Here is a 21,737-nt window from a genome sequence, read left to right on the forward strand (position 1 = left end):
TCACTAACTTTAAGCATCAGCTGTCAGAGCAGCTTACAGATCATTGCACCTGTACATAGCCCATCTGTAAATAGCCCACCCAACTACCTCATCCCAATATTGTTTTGTTTTTTTGTTTTTTTGCTCCTTTGCACCCCAGTATCTCTACTTGCACATTCATCTTCTGCACATCTATCACTCCAGTGTTTAATTGCTCAATTGTAGTTATTTCGCCACTATGGCCTATTTATTGCCTTACCTCCCTAATCTTACTTCATTTGCACACACTGTATATAGACTTTTCTATTGTGTTATTGACTGTACATTTGTTTATTCCATATGTAACTCTGTGTTGTTGTTTGTGTCGCACTGCTTTGCTTTATCTTGGCCAGGTCGCAGTTGTAAATGAGAACTTGTTCTCAACTGGCCTATCTGGTTAAGTAAAGATTAAATAAAAAATTTAATAAAATAGTTTGTTAACAAGAAATTTGTGGAGTGGTTGAAAAACAAGTTTTAATGACTCCAACCAAAGTGTATGTAAACTTACGACTTCAACGGTATAGTGTACGTTGTGTAACATTGCCTTGGTAGTTTCATAACTTGAATATTTCAATTCTTATGGCAGGCCCTGATTCGTTATGGGGGTGCTTAGTCCCTCCTAGCCCCGGTAATCAAACCCTGCACTTGCTGATCTGCACCACAGGATTAAATTAAATTGTTCTCACTCTCTATATACATTGGTCAGCTACATTGTCAGCATGCATTTTATATCATTATAAACACCAAAAAGTGAATCCAGTACTAAGCAGGTAAGGGTATGACTTTTCTTTCCTTGGATTTTATCATTATTCCCACTTTCCAAGTTACACCAGATGTAAATTCGGGAGATTCATCCACATAATAGGTAACCAAAACATTTTTTTAAATCGTCAACCTAAAAGGATAATAAGAGGATGATGTGACATTAAAATCACAAATGATAAGAAAAAGGTCACAGGTCAGGAGGAACAGGCAAGGTATAGTAAATTTACACAATACGCTAGATGGCGCTATATTCTTACCATCATACATCAGTCCCGTCTTTCATCTTCCTGTCCAGTGTGTCGCACAGTTTCCGTTATGGAGGCGTCTATTAAGACGTTTTGCTTGTACATCTCGGCATGATTCTTGTATTATTTCGATAAGCACACTCCCACGGATAACGTTAAGATACAGGTTTCATCGCTCTGCAACAGCCCAGGGAGGATTTATATTTATAGTATCTCTAAATAAATGGGGCATTCAGAAGGATGGTTTCCCTGAAAAAGCAGACCAAGATCAACTTCCTCAGCTACTGCAGTCTTGGTACCAGACCCCACGGCAGACAGCCTTCATGTGAGTAATTTACTCGCCATCATCGGGCTACTGAGTTTTCAAAGCGCAGGACACGCTGGCGTCGCTCTAATCGGTGGTGTAACAGCACTGGTAGGAGACCCAAGCGGGAAAACGAGCGAGAGAGAGCGTGCAGCGAATCCTTACCAACCATGAACTAACTTTCCACAACGACTCTAAGAAGTTTGGCACTGTAACCGTATTGAACAAGTTAACTTTGTACAAAGACTGGAATGGTTGCTTTTCTGGCAGACATTTCCGAATGGGGACCCTGCTCAGTAGGCATGCAGTGACCAGTCCAGGTTGAAGAGTGCAGAACGCATGAGCCTTACGAGTTCTCTTACCAGCTGTTTCAAGCCTATGACTTCTACCACCTGAACCAGAATCACAGCTGTAAGATCCAGCTTGGAGGGACAGAACAACTGGGCAACCAGATGTCTGGGCACAAGTTCATACACAAGTAATGTTGCGTCATTCATTGGACACACACACATTTCCAAATATATTGACCAATTATCACATTGATTCCGGATATTGTAGCCAAGCATCTAAAGGATGCATCAGACACTAAAGTGATGCATCGTGCCCATAAATAACCTATAATAATAATACAAATTAATATAATAAACATGCACAGACTTGCCTCAACATTAACTGACCAGTGATGGTCTCTTTGATGTCCATTGTAATCCATTTCTCCACGACAGGGTGACTGAACAGGAGGTGTATGGGCTGACCCTCCCACTGGTGGCCAGCTCTGTGTTGGACAAACTGGAGAAGACGGCAGTGTGGCTGAACAGGGTCAAGACATCTCCGTTTGACCTTTATCAGTTCTTCCTCAGGCAGCCTGACAGCAGTGTGGAATGGTAGGTGGCTGGAGACCAGGGTTGCCAGGCGGCCCATGACGACCTAGAATGTCAGCACAATCACCACTCAAAACCCACCCACAAGGCCTTAAACTAGCCCCCCAAAAATGTTCATAGGGAGGGAGAAGTATGTAGCTAGCTAGTGCTGTTAGTTGTTCTCACATCACTTGTCATTACTTGTGTGTGCGTGCTGGTGCTGCTCTCCTCTCACTCACTCAGCTGCCTGTGGCCTGCAACACTCAACTCACACCCTTCCGGCCCTCCCCACCACTCACTCAGCTGCCTGTGGCCTGCAACACTCTCAACTCACACCCTTCCGGCCCTCCCCATCACTCACTCAGCTGCCTGTGGCCTGCAACACTCTCTCAACTCACACCCTTCCGGCCCTCCCCACCACTCACTCAGCTGCCTGTGGCCTGCAACACTCTCTCAACTCACACCCTTCCAGCCCTTCCCACCACTCACTCAGCTGCCTGTGGCATGCAACACTCTCTCAACTCACACCCTTCCAGCCCTCCCCACCACTCACTCAGCTGCCTGTGGCCTGCAACACTCTCTCAACTCACACCCTTCCAGCCCTTCCCACCACTCACTCAGCTGCCTGTGGCCTGCAACACTCTCTCAACTCACACCCTTCCAGGCCTCCCCACCACTCACTCAGCTGCCTGTGGCCTGCAACACTCTCTCAACTCACACCCTTCCGGCCCTCCCCACCACTCACTCAGCTGCCTGTGGCCTGCAACACTCTCTCAACTCACACCCTTCCGGCCTTCCCCACCACTCACTCAGCTGCCTGTGGCCTGCAACACTCTCTCAACTCACACCCTTCCAGCCCTTCCCACCACTCACTCAGCTGCCTGTGGCCTGCAACACTCTCTCAACTCACACCCTTCCAGCCCTTCCCACCACTCACTCAGCTGCCTGTGGCCTGCAACACTCTCTCAACTCACACCCTTCCGGCCCTCCCCACCACTCACTCAGCTGCCTGTGGCCTGCAACACTCTCTCAACTCACACCCTTCCGGCCCTCCCCACCACTCACTCAGCTGCCTGTGGCCTGCAACACTCTCAACTCACACCCTTCCGGCCCTCCCCACCACTCACTCAGCTGCCTGTGGCCTGCAACACTCTCTCAACTCACACCCTTCCAGCCCTTCCCACCACTCACTCAGCTGCCTGTGGCCTGCAACACTCTCTCAACTCACACCCTTCCGGCCCTTCCCACCACTCACTCAGCTGCCTGTGGCCTGCAACACTCTCTCAACTCACACCCTTCCAGCCCTCCCCACCACTCACTCAGCTGCCTGTGGCCTGCAACACTCTCTCAACTCACACCCTTCCAGCCCTTCCCACCACTCACTCAGCTGCCTGTGGCCTGCAACACTCTCTCAACTCACACCCTTCCAGCCCTCCCCACCACTCACTCAGCAACAGCCTGCTCCACTGCCTGATAGTCTGCAGCATCAGGTCACAGTGAAATCAATCATGTTTTTTTAAGAGAAATGCCATGGCAGCTGCGGTGCAATTTCGAAGTAGCTCCAAAAAACGCAACTAATACATTTTGACCCGCAACATCTTTTTTAAAGTAGGCAAATTTTGCGGGAAACATGTGGACATGGAAACCCTGCTGGAGAATCCAGTGGAACTGGTCCTGCTTATCAGAGCCTTCTATTTAGAACTAAACAGAGGGGTGTCCTAGGTTTGAGGAGTTGGCGAGGTAACTTTGGTCAACTCTGAGTACAATTCGGGATATCCGGTCATACGAAAGTGACTCACCTTTTAGCCAGCAAAATTTCTATGGCAACAAATCCTTTAGAACTAACCTGCTCCGGGGCAGGCTAACTCCACTTAACCTGAATTAAATTACTTTTCCGCGAGTTGAGAACCAATGAAATCAGATTCCCTCCCTCCTGCAAAGATTGCGTCGTCATCCCCTGCACGATTAAGTGCTTTGCTTAAGGACATAGCGTTAGATTTTTCGGCTCCGGTATTCGAACCAGCGACCTTTCTGTTACTGGTCCAATGCTCTAACCTCGAGGATACCTGCCGCTGATCTAGGATCAGATCTCCCCCTCTATGATTTAAAAGGCCAACTAGATCCGCACACCTCTTAGGCTGATATAATTTTCTGGTGTACAGCCTGATACTAAGTAGTGGAAAGTTTCCTTAACAAGCCAGACTGTTCAATGGAATTACATTACACTCTAACAGTTTGTCTGTGTGTTTGGTTCTTCAGTGGGTTGAATTTGGTGACAAATTATCCACAAGAAAGTATTATTTACCTGACTTTATTGCCCAGAAAGTATTATTTACCTGACTTTATTGCCCAGAAAGTATTATTTACCTGACTTCAGAGCCCAGAAAGTATTATTTACCTGACTTTATTGCCCAGAAAGTATTATTTACCTGACTTTATTGCCCAGAAAGTATTATTTACCTGACTTCAGAGACCAGAAAGTATTATTTACCTGACTTCAGAGACCAGAAAGTATTATTTACCTGACTTCAGAGACCAGAAAGTATTATTTACCTGACTTTATTGCCCAGAAAGTATTATTTACCTGACTTCAGAGCCCAGAAAGTATTATTTACCTGACTTCAGAGCCCAGAAAGTATTATTTACCTGACTTCAGAGCCCAGAAAGTATTATTTACCTGACTTCAGAGCCCAGAAAGTATTATTTACCTGACTTCAGAGCCCAGAAAGTATTATTTACCTGACTTCAGAGCCCAGAAAGTATTATTTACCTGACTTCAGAGCCCAGAAAGTATTATTTACCTGACTTTAGAGCCCAGAAAGTATTATTTACCTGACTTTATTGCCCAGCACTGCTGAATACATTTCTATCCCTTTCACATCATTTAGCAGACGCTCTTATCCAGAGCCACTTACAGTAGAGTGAATGCATTTTCGTACTCTTTAATACTGGTCCCACGTGGGAATCGAACCCACAATCCTGGCGTTGCAAGCACAGTACTCTACCAACTGAGCCACACAGGACTCGGTTGGTAGAGACTGCAAGACTTCGGTCAGCATGCATGCACGGGAAAACACATTTTGCTTGCCACACACCGTCCTGTCATCGTTTGTGACAGACAAGGGTTATTTGTGTGCGTCTTGTCTTTGTAAATGTGTGCGACAAACCTACTATGAGACACTTTGTGAACACGGGACCTGATATTAGTACCTGAGTTTAGCCTATCCATGGTGATGTTGGAGACTGAGTCAGTGTTGGTTGTTGTGCTACCTGCAGGTATCTGAAGCTGTTCACCTTCCTACCTCTGGCCGAGGTGGAGCGGGTGATGGAGCAGCAGAGACAGGAGCCAGGCAAACGGGCCGCAAACAAACCTCTCGCCGCCGAAGTCACCAAACTGGTCCACGACAATGAGGGCAAAAGGTGCTGTGTGTGTGTGTGTGTGTGTGTGTGATCACACGCAAGACAAGGCCTGAGTAACTTCAGACTAATGGATTGAATTGACCCCTTCACAAAGTCATGATTATAAATTGCCTTGGGATTGATCTGATGAAATTATGTAGTGAAAGTGTGCATCTTGACAAATGCGTGAAAATGATGCAATAGATAATTAGTCAGAGAAAGACTATGCATATGTCATTTGGGTGTCATTAATGAGGTGTCGCCTGGTACAATTAGTAATGCTGTGTGTGTGTATTTCTCTCCAGGTGCACCAATGCCCGGTACCACAGTAACCTTCAGGCCCTGGAGCAGATGCGTGATGCTGAGCTGCAGGAGGTCTTCAGAGATGCCCCCTTCCATGAGCTGCTGCTGGAGCCAGGGACCACAATACTGGATGCCTGCCGCAGGGCAGAGGACATCCCTCGGGGGCCCAAAGTGTAGGGCTCTGGCTTTATATTCCTCTGTTCCTTATCATCCCTGACATGACTACCTCACACGGATGGTCACTCACTCTATTTCACCACTTCCACCCCATTGGCTTTTTCACACTTTCTCTATTTCTCCTTTCTGCTAATTTCTCTTTTTATTGCCTCATTCCCTCTACTTCTCTCTCAAATCTGTCTTAACTTTAAAACATACAGTGCATTCGCAAAGTATTCAGACCCCTTCACTTTTTCCACATTTTGTTACATTACAGCCTTATTCTAAAATGGATTAAATTGTTTTTCCCCCCCCCCTCATCAATCTGAGGTTCTGAGAGCTCTGGAGCAGGATTTCATCAAGGATCTGTCTGGACTTTCCCCCATTCATCTTTCCCTCAATCCTGACTAGTCTCCCAGTCCCTCCCGCTGAAAAACATCCCCACAGCATGATGCTGCCACCATGCTTCACCGTAGGGATGGTGCCAGGTTTCCTCCAGATGTGACACTTAGCATTCAGGCCAAAGAGTTCAATCTTTTTTCTCATGGTCTGAGAGTCCTTTAGGTGCCTTTTGGCAAACTCCAAGCGGGCTGTCATGTGCCTTTTACTGAGGAATGGCTTCTGTCTGGCCACTCAACCATAAATATCTGATTAGTGGAGTGCTGCAGAGATGGTTGTCCTTCTGGAAAGTTCTCCCATCTCCACAGAGAAACTCTTTAGCTCTGTCAGAGTGACCATCGGGTTCTTGGTCACCTCCCTGACCAAGGCCTTTCTCCCCTGATTGCTCAGTTTGGCCAGGCAGCCAGCTCTAGGAAGAGTCTTGGTGGTTACAAACTTCGTCCATTTAAGAATGATGGAGGCCACTGTGTTCTTGCTGCAGAATTGTTTTTGGTACCCTTCTCCAGATCTGTGCCTCGACACAATCCTGTCTAGGACCTCTTCGCACAATTCCGTCAACCTCATGGCTTGGTTTTTGAACTGTCAACTGTGGGACCTTTTATATAGACAGTTGTGTGCCTTTCCAAATCATGTCCAATCAATTGACTTTATCACAGGTGGACTCCAATCAAGTTGTAGAAACATGTCAAGGATGATCAATGGAAACAGGATGCACCTGAGCTCAATTTCGAGTCTCATAGCAAAGGGTCTGAATACTTATGTCAGACTTTTATTATTATTATTTCGGGCGGCAGGCAGCCTAGTGGTCTGAGTGTTGGACCAGTAACCGAAAGGTTGCAAGATCTAATCCCCGAGTTGACAAGGTAAAACTCTGTCGTTCTGCCCCTGAACAAGGCAGTTAACCCACTGTTCCTAGGCCATCATTGAAAATAAGAATTTGTTCTTAACTGACTTGCCTAGTTAAATAAAGGTGAAATAAATTAGGTTTATTATTTTGAATAAATTAGTAACATTTTCAAAAAACCTGTTTTCGCTTTGTCATTACAGGGTATTGTGTGTAGATTGAGGATTTTTTAAATTTAATACATTTTTGAATAAGTCCGTAATGTATCAAAATGTGTTAACTGTTTTTCTGTGTTGTGTTGTGCTGTCTCTGTGTTGTCTCTGTGTTGTGTTGTCTCTGTGTTGTTGTCTCTGTGATGTGTTGTGATGTCTCTGTGATGTGTTGTGATGTCTCGTGTTGAGTTGGAATGTCTCTGTGATGTCTCTGTGTGGTGTTGTGTTGTCTCTGTGATGTGTTGTGATGTCTTTATGTTGTTTCTGTGATGTGTTGTCTCTGTGTTGTGCTGCAGGTATCGCATGGTTTCAGAAGGAGCTGTATGGATCAACCACAGTAAGACAGACAACCCAGAACAGGTACTCATCCCCGGCCAGCACATCCTGGCCAATGGACTCTCTCCTCAGAGTGGGAAAGAATTACTTCCACATCATCAGGTGGCTCAATCTGTGAGTGGAGCTGCGACCATATCATCACTTCTATGCACTGTTTGTGTACTGGAGGTAGGACAGCAAGCTGGGAGGCTTAGGTGAAGAGAGCTGGATATTGGAAATAGACCTGTATTATTTCAATATATCCCTGCTGATATCTAGGAGAGGATTTAGTGCACTATAAATGTGTGGATTCAATGATGCTGTAATATATAACATATATTTGGTGAAAGGCTTTTGTCTTGTTAGTTGTATGTTACGTACTGTGTATGTAAACGGTTTTATTTTTGTGATCGTTAGATATTAGATAACCGATTTGCCTAGTACCTAATTTCACAACAAGGGGTCAGTGCAGTCTTCCCTTTAAATGAGAACTGAGTTAAAGCTCCTTCAGACACCCTGTAGCAAAGCTTGATTTATAAGACCCTAGTTACATCCAGGAATTACATTTAAATTGCAAAATATCTTACAGCTAAAATAGATGAATATTTTGACATTTTAAAACGGGCAATAGCAATAGGTAATTAAAAACAGGTGGACAAGATGTGTAGGTTTGTCACATTTAGAAATGGGTGAAATAAAAAAAATGATTCACTCTTACTGTAGTTGTTCTATTGCAAATGGCCAATGAGTTATAATTTAAGTAGTTATTAATTGATGTTTGATAATTAATTGTAAATTGTCTAATTGCGTTATCCTGCAGAAAATATTGTTTTCCCAATGAGAAATGCTTGCCACTACTCTACTACCATCCCTCCTTTTGCTGGGGTGTACACTGGTGACTGAGCTCAGATAAGTCAATATTCGCATCTGTATCATGGAGAGAAATAACTGGTCACCACCATGCAAAATAATAAAAATGTTAAGCTTTTATTAGCTTTTTAGAATGCTTGACAGATTCATAACAATGACAACCTACTCCAAACGACAAAATGCTTCACACTGGCTTGTGTATTTTCAATTGTTTCAAATCATTAAGGTGGTATTACAATTCCACATTTATTGAAAAACTATTATAATTCTCAAATAAAATTTGATTTCCCTCTGTATATTTATTGTTCTATTTTGGGGCTAAAAAACTATGACATGAAGATCGAGACCACTGACATTAAAATATTTTGTCAACATAAACAAATGAATAATGCATACATTAAGTTTCCTTATAATGGCCCTTTATTTATTTACATCATAGCTAAAATGTTAGATACCTATAGTGATTATGGCTATAGCCGTTACAAAGTAACATGTATAGAAATGTGACAATGTTGCAAAGCCTTTGTAACGTGCATGATCGCCTTAAGAGAATTGGGCGGGCCTACGTTTTTTTAACCAATGAATTACCTTCTTCGTTTTAAATAGCTCTCTGTGTCAATCAGTTTTTTCCCCAGTCAGCCTCCCCTCAATCGCCATATTGGGTACTGAAAAGGTTTGTCTGTTATTTCTTCTCTCTTACTACGAGAATAAATTGACAGGAGTGGCTTCAGTTACTGCACATTGTTTTGATGATCTGACTACTTTAGCTCGCATTGCCATATTGGAAATTACCGTTTCTATCCAAACCTATGCATGGCATAAAAGTGTTGATCATTCGTTTTACGCTTGTTTTGGATCGCGGTGAGAAAGGAGGAAATACGAATTTTTAAGTGTTCTATTTGGACGTTAATTGATTCACCGAAAATGTCAGATGTTCGACTTTCAAATGGGAGCCCGACGTTGGAAAGGACGGATGCTCGGTTGTCGGATCACCCAAAACCGTCAGCCTGCAGAATCATTTTCGGCTCGCCGGATCGCGAAGAGTTAAGGCGGGATTTAAAGGGACATTTGCAAGAGATGGAAGCGGCAGCCTCAGCGAAGTGGAACTTCGATTTTTCAAGCCACACACCTCTATCGAACGGGAGATTCAAATGGGAATTAATGGATTGTAAAGAAATTCCAAATTTCTACACCAGAACGCAACGATCAGTGAAAGACGTTTGCCCCTCTGGGAATAACAATATGGATCTAAATGGGAATCATAGTTGTGTGGTGGTGACTCCCCGGCAGTCTGACAACACCGAGAGGTCAGAGAGCCAAATGGAGAGTAAAGAGCAGTGCACCGGGCTGAGAAAAAGACCAGCCTGCCATGAATGTAGGCCTACGCCTTTGATGATTATCTATAATTTACATCATTCATAGTCTGGCTACTTTGAATTTCTGCCTACTGTTTGACGTGCTGGCCTATTCAGCTATGTAATTTGTATCAGCCAGGCTCGACGTCAAATTGTAGCAGACTGTAGGCCTAGTTACCAAATAGATGGGCCCACTTATTAGTTATTCTAAAGAAAAGCGTTACAACAATTCTAATCGTTTTCATTAATGTTTTCAGTAAGCAATATCGGTAGTCTATGACTACCTGCTAGTCAAGTTGTAAAGATAAGACCTGATAGGCAAATCACTATAGATAGGGAAATGTAGCAGCCTAAATTGCCTTATTCATTTAAATAATGTAGAGTGGACTATTCACAATACTTCATTTTCGAGAATAACATTTTGACCTATATTCTGAATAAAGTTGTCTTTCTCTTCCAGACCCCTCGTCCCAAAATAAAAGGTCACACAGTAGTTCGAATGAAGTTACGCCTTGCCCAGTCTTGACGCATTCCGTAGAACGCACACCCAGGAAAGCCAGTCCCAGGACTCAAACGTGAAGATGACAAGGGTGAGATAGTTATCTGCTACTTTTGTCTGGCTTTAGTGAGATATGTTATACTGGTGTGGACTTATTTTCCCAAATAACCCAATATTATTTTTTTTATTGCCTACATAAAGCAGTGTGTGTAAAGCTGAACACATCACGTTGGTCTTCCTGTAAGCATTTCAGACGTGTCGTTTAAATAACGTGTTGAGCAGTTGTGATTTTCCCACCTTGTAACCTATGCGCAATTGCCAACTAAGTAGCTATTCGTTTTTTGAAGCTCGAAATGTGTGCTTAACTATATCGTTGTGACGTTCAGTGCGGTCTAGTAAAGGGTTAAAGTCCAAAAGGCTACACAAAATATAGGCGACATTACTACAACCACTGGCACGGTGAGGTTCATTTTCCGACGAAACTGTAAACAAGTCCTCAGAACAACACTATAGTAACACGTCAGCAACCACTGCCCTCGTGAGAGGGAGAAGGGGCCGGTCTCCTCAGCAGTGCACTATGCACGCTAGTCCCCTATCAAAACATCTGGCTGTTCTAGTGAATGAAAGCACAGTATGCACGTTTTTGAATAGGCCTACATTTTTACGCTAACTTGCAATGAAGTGTGTGTGTGTAGCTATGAAGAGAATTTATCATTTGGAAAATGAAAGTGTTCTGCTGCTTTGAATGAGTCAGTAAGGTGTCTTTGACCTCAGTAGATTACTAGCATTAGCCTGTTCTTAGCATTGTTTTGTCATGTCAAAACTATTACATGTTGCCACATCTATGTTTGTCTGCAAAAAGAAGTGGCCAGGAATGGTTTTGATGCATTTGTATGTGGTCATGTTTACTGGTGTAAATTAGCATTGGTCTCACAACTTTGTTTTTATTTCTCTCTGCAGAGCTGAAAATGTATTTCCCCTTTTTGTCATGGAAACCCAAGTGTTCGGTGATTTTGAAGAGGAACTACAAAGAAAACGAAACATATCAATTCTCCCTAAGGATGGGGACGCTGTGCAAGCACTGAATATAAACACTAAAGTTGTGGCACTCATAAAGTTACTGCCTCTAAAAGCAGTCGATGTAGCAGTGTGCAATTAGGTTTTATTTCCTTTTTTGCTTTTTTTTTTTTTTTTTACTACCTGTGTATATATTTATTTTCATATGTAGCACATGAAACATATTATGATTGGGGAGGGGGGGGAAACTATGTAAAAGGCATGAATTTGACTTGAAGAATTGCCGTGTAGTTTTGGTTCCAAAATGCTGTTTATAAATCCTGATCCATTTAAAAAATGATTGGATTAAATAATTGTTCCTCATCAAAGTATCCTCATAGGTCATCTGTATGTAGGGAGAGATTGATGGTACATAATGTGTAGCCTTGTTTTTTGGGTCATTTAAGTGTCACACAACGTGGGTTCTCAGCCACCCCACGAAAACAATGCCTCAAATAATGATACATTTCTGTTATGACTAAAAAAGTAATATGTGAAGTCAGCCAATATTTATTGTATTTTGTTAAATCTGTAGGCCTACGTCGGTCACTTAAATTCTGGAATATTTTGTTTTTTTACAAGTCTTCCTCTTCACCATTTTTTTAAGAAGTGTAGCTAATTTATTTTTCTGAAGTGGTGTAGGGTACTAATTTGCTGAAGGATAAAGTATCAGTTAACTGTACTGGTAGTATTAATCAACTTCATCCTCTCCCTGACATACTCGTGTCTGTCAGTTTAACGGTTCTTAATATTTTTTTTAACGATTAGGCCTTTTTATATTTGAAATGTCCTACAATACCAAATACATGGTTGCTTCAATACGTCTGTGTCGACGCTTTCACCATCAGGTTGCCTTGGCATTGTACTCCTGTTTGATACAGAAATATAATTTAATTTGTTAATCTCCCCCTTCTCCCAGACATTGTTAGTGCAGATCATGCAAATGTAGCTTCTAAAATAACTTTAATTTCGCCCAGTTACAATCAGCCTTTGTTCAGAGGCTAAGAATTGTCTCAAAGTAGTCACTCTGCCCGTGTAAATCTATTAAGTGTACATAACTTTGTAAAAACACTGAGAAATTATACTAACTTATTTATGTCAAGCTTTTTTTATGTAGAATAAAATGGGGTTTTGATCAAGGTTATCCAAAGTGGCATTTACATATTTTTTTGTAAGCATATTTTTGGTAGTTTTTATTTTATCAAAAAAGGTTGCAACCTGAGCCTGATTTAAAATATTTGATGTGCATTTTTCAATGTGTGATTTAAGATGTGTTGCAATCAATTAAAACAGAAGATAAATCGTTCTGATTTGTTGGTCATGTTTGCACTGTTGAAAGGAACCTCTTCAGCCTACACACGGTCACACTCTCTTTCTCTCAGCGAGTATACAGCATAACGATTTTAATGTATTTCGATTACGCTAATACATAATCCATATCCGTGTCCTTCATAACTTGATGTTTCATACTATAAATTGCACAGAGAAACTGCATGTGCTCTCATGGGGCGGGAGGAATCGCATAGGAGGTATAATGTTTCTATATAGCCCACTAGTGAATCACAAGTAAAAATGCCTCTCAGGACTCCAGGCAAAACGACCTTAAATTTCAGTTTAATAGATTGCTGAGATTGTCATACCTCGGTTCTCTTCATACCCACTGCTTTTGGGTTGGGAGTTTATACATTATCATCCTGGAATAAAGACATGAAGAGATTTAACTCAACAGTTATTTGTGTAGTTCTAGTGCTTTTCACAGCAGTTAGGAGTAGATATAGTATTTCAGTAATTGATGTCATTTTTTTATCAATGTGGTGTACTGTATTCTCTTCGGCTCGCGGACAAACTGGAACTAACCCGTGCGCATTCGGTACCATTTGGCACATTACGCATGTTTCAAGCTTGAAGTAGCACGTAATAGGGTTCGGTAAATACAAACGATGTTATTGCTTCTACGGTTGCAAAATCTGTCAATTTTAAAATAGTTTAGCCTGTGTTAATCCACTATAGCACTGCTGACCAAATATGCCGCCGTCTGCGCAGTGGCACTCCCAATATGATGAAATCGTAAAGTATTTTGAAAAATGCCTGGTGATTGACGTTTGGGTCCTCCAATCCGGTTATGGCTAAGTAAAGCACACCACTGTTGCAGCCAGTTACATTTGTCTTATGGAAGGTTTGAACTGCAATGTTTCTAGGGGTGAAAAAACACTCCCCACAGGTCCACAGTTGAAATTATATAAGGTTAGTCACTGCATGAATTTAGTTATATTTCGTCACAGAGAATACGCTAGTGTAGCCTACATCCAACAAGTACTGTAATTGCATGCATATAGATGTTTTAACTGTAGTTTGAATTAATTATAGAAAAAAGGATGTAGAAATGTATCCCTGATACTGTAATGAGCTTTTTTAATAAAACAACTCTATCATATACAGTGTCATTTTATTGATTTCTTTATAGATCAAAGCTATGCAAACAATATTTTGATGTAGATTGTTTACTTGCCTTATGTTTTAGTATATTTGCTAATGAGTTGAAACTAAAAAGAGTTTACTCATGTTTTTATCATTAAGGCACAATGGTGTATATTTATTCACATTTTTACACCATAATTATATTTTGTCTCATGTTTTACTGGGCTACATCAAATACAATTCCAGCCTCATTTGGAGAGTTGTTTGCAACAATTTATAGGCCTACTATTTTGTACAACTATAAGCTTTTTTTACCAACATATTCACCTACACAAATAGCGGTCAGCTACATAAAGGAATTCTATAGCAGCAATTATTATTATTATTTTTGGTAATTCATCTTTACATTGTAAAGATTAGCACCAAAGCAGAGCCATAAAAACATGTTCACTGCTGAATTATATTTTGTCTTTCTCTGACTAATTATCTATTGCATCATTTTTCATGCATTTGTCAAGATGCACACTTTCACCACCAAATTTCATCAGATCAATCCCAAGGCAATTTATAATCTTGACTTTGTGAAGGGGTCAATCCAATCCATTAGTCTGGAATTACTCAGGCCTTGTCTTGCGTGTGAGTGCGCACACACACACACACACCAAAGATGTATTTTTAAAGAGAATATTTAGTGTTGAGTTGGTAAAGGGCTCCCTCCTCTCCTCACCCCACTACAGCCTTAGAGCACCATGAAGGCCTCCCTCCTCTCCTCACCGCACTACAGCCTTAGAGCACCATGAAGGCCTCACTCCACTACAGCCTTAGAGCACCATGAAGGCCTCACTCCACTACAGCCTTAGAGCACCATGAAGGCCTCACTCCACTACAGCCTTAGAGCACCATGAAGGCCTCACTCCACTACAGCCTTAGAGCACCATGAAGGCCTCACTCCACTACAGCCTTAGAGCACCATGAAGGCCTCACTCCACTACAGCCTTAGAGCACCATGAAGGCCTCACTCCACTACAGCCTTAGAGCACCAGGAAGGCCTCACTCCACTACAGCCTTAGAGCACCATGAAGGCCTCACTCCACTACAGCCTTAGAGCACCAGGAAGCAGGATGCAACAGGAAGACACCTGCAGCAGCTCTTAGGGGGCTCCTGATTCATTCTGAAGTGTGCAGGTGGGTAACCTTAGCTCTGCTGTTTACCCCCCACTCAGAGCTGGGCCCATTGTCCCTGTGTGTTTGGCTTTGTGCAGAGGGCCATTGTGAGGTGCGGGCGCTCGGCACTGTTGTGTCTGGGGCTCCCATTCAGACAAAGGGCCTGCCGGCTGAAACACTGGAGTGGATGAAGGGGGAAAAGGAAGTGGTGTCTGCAGTTTGAGAATACCACACTGAGAGGACCGTTGGGGGTGGTTTGTGTCATTAAGTCATATTGACATGGATATTGGTCAAGCTCAACGTGGGGTTAAAGGTGGCAAACATTTATTACACTAATTGGTTGGTTAATTTAAAACAGGAGCCCCTGTGTTTTTTATAAAGCTCACCAGGAATAAATTGTATAATTGGAATTGTATAATTTCTGTATAATACATTTCTATCCATCTAAATGGTAAGTTTGACCTTGCAGGTGATCCTGGCTATTCTCCAGAGGCCCAACCAAAGGCTGGACTGGAAATGTTCAACATAAAAGTAGCTTACACTGTTATTACATTGTTATTATCTGTGGTTTGACAAACAAGGTTTCAGGTTTAGACAAAGACAGTCATCCAATGAGCCATACCTGATGGGTCCAAATATATTGTATCTGAACTGCTGTCAACTGGCTGCCACCTTTCATACACCCACAACTGTGGAGGCCAAAGAATATAGTCAATTTGTAAGTCCTAACTTTCAGCTTTGCTATCTCCCTGAAATGTTTTAAATTCACACACAAAACAACACATATTTTTTAAAACTTTATTCTTATTCACTTTGACCACCACAAAGACCACTATGAAGTTGGGTAAATAGCAGACATCCAGTGTATCAGAAATTGAGAACATTTCTTTCTCTCAGTGTTATATGTACCAAGCTAGACAGACTGAATCACACTTCCTAGCTATATCAACAGCAACAGGTTATCTTTTCCTGTTAACCACCCCAGCACTTAATATAAAACCACTGGTTCCTCCCCATGTTTCCTGAACTGGCCACAAGCAACGTCATAACCCAATCTGCTGGCACAATTTCCTACGAAGGAAGAGCGCCTACAAACACGTGCGTGTGTTCCCTTTTCTCTGAAACACAGAGCACAATGATGACAAATCCGTTGTTGGAAATGAGTGATTGGAGAACGAGAGAAAGAGAGGGGCATGCAGACAGGGATGTATGCTGTGTAGAAATGAGATGCTGTATAGCATCAAATGGTAGATGTACAGATGTGTCTGTGGCATGTTTGGTCTTGGTGGGAGCGATGGGTAGGTCATAACGCTCATTAAACGAGCGCACCTGCCGCTTCATCAAAAAGCCTTTATCTGTTATCGCCGCAAATCTGCTCACTCTCAGATAGAACGGCGAAAACAAGTTAGGCACACTCTGTCCCTTTCCTACATACCTCCTACCCCATGACCAGTATGTCTGTCTGTCTGTGGTACCTGGCCTAATCTCGTCAGGAATGTCTGACAGATGCATTCAGATGCTGTTGGCCGGAAAGGAGGGCCTCTCAAACATCTGAGCAGTGCAGATAGGCAACAGAGTTGTGACAGACAGGGATTGGAGGGAGCTAAGAGCTAATGAAGTGGCAAGCTCATGGATATCATCAGGGGTGAAGACCTGCAGATGACTGCTAGAGAGGAGGACCACACTTGATACAACCAGCTGTTCTACAGTACATATACAGGGCAGAGATATTTCAACAGGTTGTAGTCAGAGGAACTATTTGTTCAGTTGTAGGTGGAGTGGGTGGAGGGTGTAGGGTCACATTTTGAAAAATGTCCACACTACTGAAGCAATAAGAGGTTCAACCACTGTGTATTACTATGCTGAATACAGCTGTTTGTTGAAGATAAATATGACAGAGGTTAAATGTAATCAGAGTTGACATGCTTAGCTGGTCTGTCGTTTACTGGGCATGATGATGAGACAGAGTGTGGTGGTGTGTGACGTCACTTCACCACAATGATGCAAAACGCAGCAACATTCTGAAGAAGTGTATGTGGCAATCATTCCTGTCAGTCAAATCAGTCAAATGCTATTACACAGCAGCAGTAGTAGTAGTAATAGTAGTCATAGCAGTAGTAGTAGTCTTAGTAGTCATAGTAGTAGTCTTAGTAGTCATAGTAGTAGTCTTAGTAGTCATAGTAGTAGTAGTCATAGCAGTAGTAGTAGTAGTCATAGTAGTTGTAGTAGTCATAGTAATAGTAGTCATAGCAGTAATAGTAGTCTTAGTAGTCATAGTAGTAGTTGTAGTAGTCATAGTAGTAGTAGTAGTAGTCATAGTAATAGTAGTCATAGCAGTAGTATTAGTCTTAGTAGTCATAGTAGTAGTGGTCATAGTGGCAGTAGTAGTCATAGTAGTAGTAGTAGTAGTTATAGTAGTAATAGTTGTCATAGTCGTAGTAGTCATAGTAGTAGGTAGTAGGAGGAGTAGTCATCGTAGTAATAGTAGTAGTTATAGTAGCAATAGTTGTCATAGTCGTAGTAGTCATAGTAGTAGTAGTAGTAGTCATAGTAATAGTAGTAGTAGTCATAGTAGTAATAGTAGTAGTCATAGTAATAGTAGTAGTAGTCATAGTAGTAATAGTAGTAGTCATGGTAATAGTAGTAGTAGTCATAGTAATAGTAGTAGTAGTCATAGTAGTAGTAGTAGGAGTAGTCTGCATAGTAGTAGTAATAGTTGTCATAGTAATAGTAGTAGTAGTCATAGTAATAGTAGTGGTAGTCATAGTAGTAGTAGTAGGAGGAGTAGTAGTAGTAATGATGGTAGTTACTTTATTGTCCCAGATAGAAAGTTGATTGTGGAATACAAAAAAAATTAACAGTAACAAGAACATTTCAAGAAGATTGAGATGTATACATAAATACATGACTATATATTAGGATAAGGAACATATTCATAGTAATCCAGTAAGCGTTGAACATGTCATAATGAAACAGAAGCCCTGTTTACACCTGGTTCTAACATGTCCTTTGTCCTGATCTTATCCACATTCTGATTGTGCCCACAAATTTTGACAGGTGTAGACGATTAAAATACGCTTTGGGGTAAGATTGTGATCAGATATTATAAGTAGAAACGTACAATATCAGGACGAAGGACGCATGTTAGAACCAGGTATAAACGGAGCTAGAGACACCAATAAATAAATTACCTCACATCTGGCACATCCATAGAGGAAGAAGGGCCAAGGCACACTAAAAAGCCACTCTCTCTCTTCCCCCCTAAACACCACAGCCAATCTGTTTTGTGTCACAATTAAAATAAATCAGCGTTTCTTGAAACTGCATTAAAACACTGTTGAGTGTTCCTTTGATCAATCAAGCAGCCAATGACTCTAGCTGATTCAGGCTATAACTGAGGCCTTCCCAGGCTACCAGGCAGCACTTCAAAAGATAGTAGAGGTTTATAACACACATCTGCAGCACTCAGAAGAAGGCTTTTCTTCTACATGCGGGTCTCTTGCATCTTTGTGTCCCTAGGAGCCACAGCAGGCCTGAATCCTGGCTTAGTGGGGTCCAGAGAAGATGGCTGCTGTAGGGAGGAATGAACATGTTCTCAAACACACAGCATGATGAGAAAAATAGAACACGCTCCTCTCTTTCTGTGTTGGGACTTACTGTATCTCCATTGGCCACAAGTACTTCAATATTCACTCTGTTATGTGTTGGCAGCAACCTGTATGCATCAATACTTGTGCCTTTTTAGTAATTTTACATAATGGGAGGTACATCAAACATGGAAGTAAAGCTTAACCCTTGTATATTTATTGGCTATTGTATCAGAATGTGTTGTATGTGACATAACGCCATGCCTCCTCCTAGCCTATGGCTCCCTGTCCCTTCCTGTCCTCTCTGGCCCTGCCCAGTCTCTGACTCCACTGTAGCTCCTAGCTGCAGCTGTCCTCCAAGCCTCACATACTGTTCTGGCTGGCCAAACCCCACCGCACCACTGAAGTCCTTCCAGTTCCAGCCAGGAATCTCAGGCTGTCTGGGGGAAAAGTCCCCAATACTGTAACCAGGGGTGCAACTTTGGTTTTAGAAGTGGGGGGGACATAATATATTTCATCAAATAGGGCTATCTTCCTTACACCATCCCTACCTTGTCACAACACAACTGATTGGCTAAAACACATTAAGAAGGAACACCTGTTAATTGAAATGCATTGCAGACTACCTCATGAAGCTGGTTGAGATAATGCCAAGAGTGTGCAAAGCTGTCATCAAGGCAAATGGTGGCTACTTTGAAGAATCTCAAATATGAAATATATTTGGATTTGTTTAACACTTTTTTGGTTAATACGTGATTCCATATGTGTTATTTCATAGTTTTTATGTCTTCACTATTATTCTACAATGTAGATAACAGTAAAAATAAAGAAAAACCCTTGAATGAGAAGCTGTGTCCAAACTTTTGACTGGTACTGTATATATATTTTTTTTAATCCAGTCGGATAAACACTCAAAACAGCCTATCCGACCGCTCTGAGCCATCCGCATGGTCCTAAAGCACACCGTTGCCTCGTTTTGTATCACATTCCATTGATAAAACTGGGGAAACGTCCCCAGTGAAAGTTGCGCCCCTGACTGTAACCTAGATAAGCAACGGACAGCCTCTCTGTCCCCTGGCCTCTTTACATAGCATGTGTGCACTACCCCGGACCTCTCCTCCTCCTGCACCTCCTTCTCCTCAGCAGCTGCTGTTGGCTTACTGGGCCAGTCTTGGGTGGGGTTATTGTGGCCGGCTGGCATGCCCTGGCCTGGACATAAAGCAGAGCAGCGTGGGGCGTTGCAGAGGGATCTTGAGATCTGGTTGTTGATGATGTTGTTGTTGGCTATTGGTTGTTGAACTTACCCTGGTTACTGGGAAGGACGAATACCAGACATATGGCCAAAGGAAATCTCAGAGGGCGAAGGTCACAGAGGGCCAAACTAAACCTTTAACCTCTTGGTGATTTGTCTCCCAGGGGTGATGTAGCAACTAGCTATACCAACCACAGCAGAAGTCAAAGCTCATGCACTGTATCGGTTCCTCTTGTAAATGATTACATGGAAAACCATTATCCTGTGCTCAGCAGAAGGAGGCTGGGGCGAGGGAGGCCTCTTTTTAAGTTGTAGTGGGTCAAAGGCCAGGTTCCCTAAGGACAGTACTTACTGCGGCCTGCTTTACACATTACTATGTTACACATTACGTGAATGGTGTATGCCATTTTTATTCCCCTTTACTTGCTTTTTTAGCATGAAGCACATTGTCCTGCACTGGTTTTGTGTGACATTTATATATTTTGAAGGAGCCCTTGGGTGAGGGGATTTTGAATGGGAATTTGAATTATGCTTCAACACTAACAGGGGCTGAGAAGCCTCAGTAGCAACAAAACCAACTGTCTCTAACCCAACCGTTGCCCTCCACTATTTAGGGACTCTCGATGGAGTGTCTAGCATCAGCTGCTGCTGACACTGTCTGTGTCCCTCTCCTACACACATGCAGGCGCACACACACGCAGTCTCTCTCGCTCTCTCTCACACACACACACACACACACACACACACGCACACGCACACGCACACGCACACACACACACACACACACACACACACACACACACACACACACACACACACACACACACACACACACACACACACACACACACCTGTTCTCTGATATCTGCTTTCATATGACGTTGATGGGCCTCTATAATGCCTGCCTACCAGACAGGTGGCCCTGCTGGGGCCTCACTGTGGGCTAGCATGGCCCCTTAGGGTGCTGCAAGGCCCCTCCTCCCGGTAGACTTAAAAAACATATTGCATGTCTCCACTGTTCTCAGTCCAGCCTAACATGCATAAGGAGATCTCACCTACAATCTAATGTTAGTGAAGACTACATGACTACACAGGAATAAAAACAATTGGTAAAGGAATGTTTGGGAATTAAATTAACCCAAAGCCTACTTGGTAGCTGGGAGTGGTGAATTTCCACAGTATACTTCACGTGATAACCCATTGATATAGATATACAGTAGCTTTCTCAGATTCTCTAACATTCCATCATGAATATGGGGTATAGGGTTTATATGAGGGTAAAGGGTATATATGGGGTATAGGGTATACATATTTTTTAATTTCATCTTTATTTAACCAGGTAGGCCAGTTGAGAACAAGTTCTCATTTACAACTGCGACCTGGCCAAGATAAAGCAAAGCAGTGCGACACAAACAACAACACAGAGTTACACATGGAATAAACAAACGTACAGTCAATAACACAATAGAAAATACTATATACAGTGTGTGCAAATGAAGTAAGATTAGAGAGGTAAGGCAATAAATAGGCCATGGTGGTGAAATAACTACAATTTAGCAATTAAACACTGGAGTGATAGATGTGCAGAAGATGAATGTGCAAGTAGAGATACTGGGGTGCAAAGGAGCAAAATAATAATAATATGGGGATGAGGTAGTTGGGTGGGCTATTTACAGATGGGCTATGTACAGCTGCAATGATCTGTAAGCTGCTCTGA

At 42.4% G+C, this 21,737-nt stretch overlaps 1 protein-coding gene across 1 annotated transcript; it reads left to right on the forward strand.

Annotated features, from left to right (window-relative positions):
* The first annotated feature begins 1,060 nt into the window (after positions 1 to 1,060).
* Positions 1,061 to 12,906, forward strand: LOC139578276 (tyrosine--tRNA ligase, mitochondrial-like). Its single transcript, XM_071405673.1, has 7 exons — positions 1,061 to 1,810; positions 2,058 to 2,216; positions 5,469 to 5,612; positions 5,897 to 6,067; positions 7,802 to 7,955; positions 10,506 to 10,635; positions 11,505 to 12,906. The coding sequence occupies exons 1-6, from the start codon at positions 1,785 to 1,787 to the stop codon at positions 10,569 to 10,571; spliced, it is 720 nt and encodes a 239-aa protein (XP_071261774.1). The 5' UTR covers positions 1,061 to 1,784; the 3' UTR covers positions 10,572 to 10,635; positions 11,505 to 12,906.
* The last annotated feature ends 8,831 nt before the right edge of the window (positions 12,907 to 21,737 follow it).

The sequence above is a fragment of the Salvelinus alpinus genome, chromosome 6 (genome assembly GCF_045679555.1).
Source record: "Salvelinus alpinus chromosome 6, SLU_Salpinus.1, whole genome shotgun sequence".
NCBI lineage: Eukaryota > Metazoa > Chordata > Actinopteri > Salmoniformes > Salmonidae > Salvelinus > Salvelinus alpinus.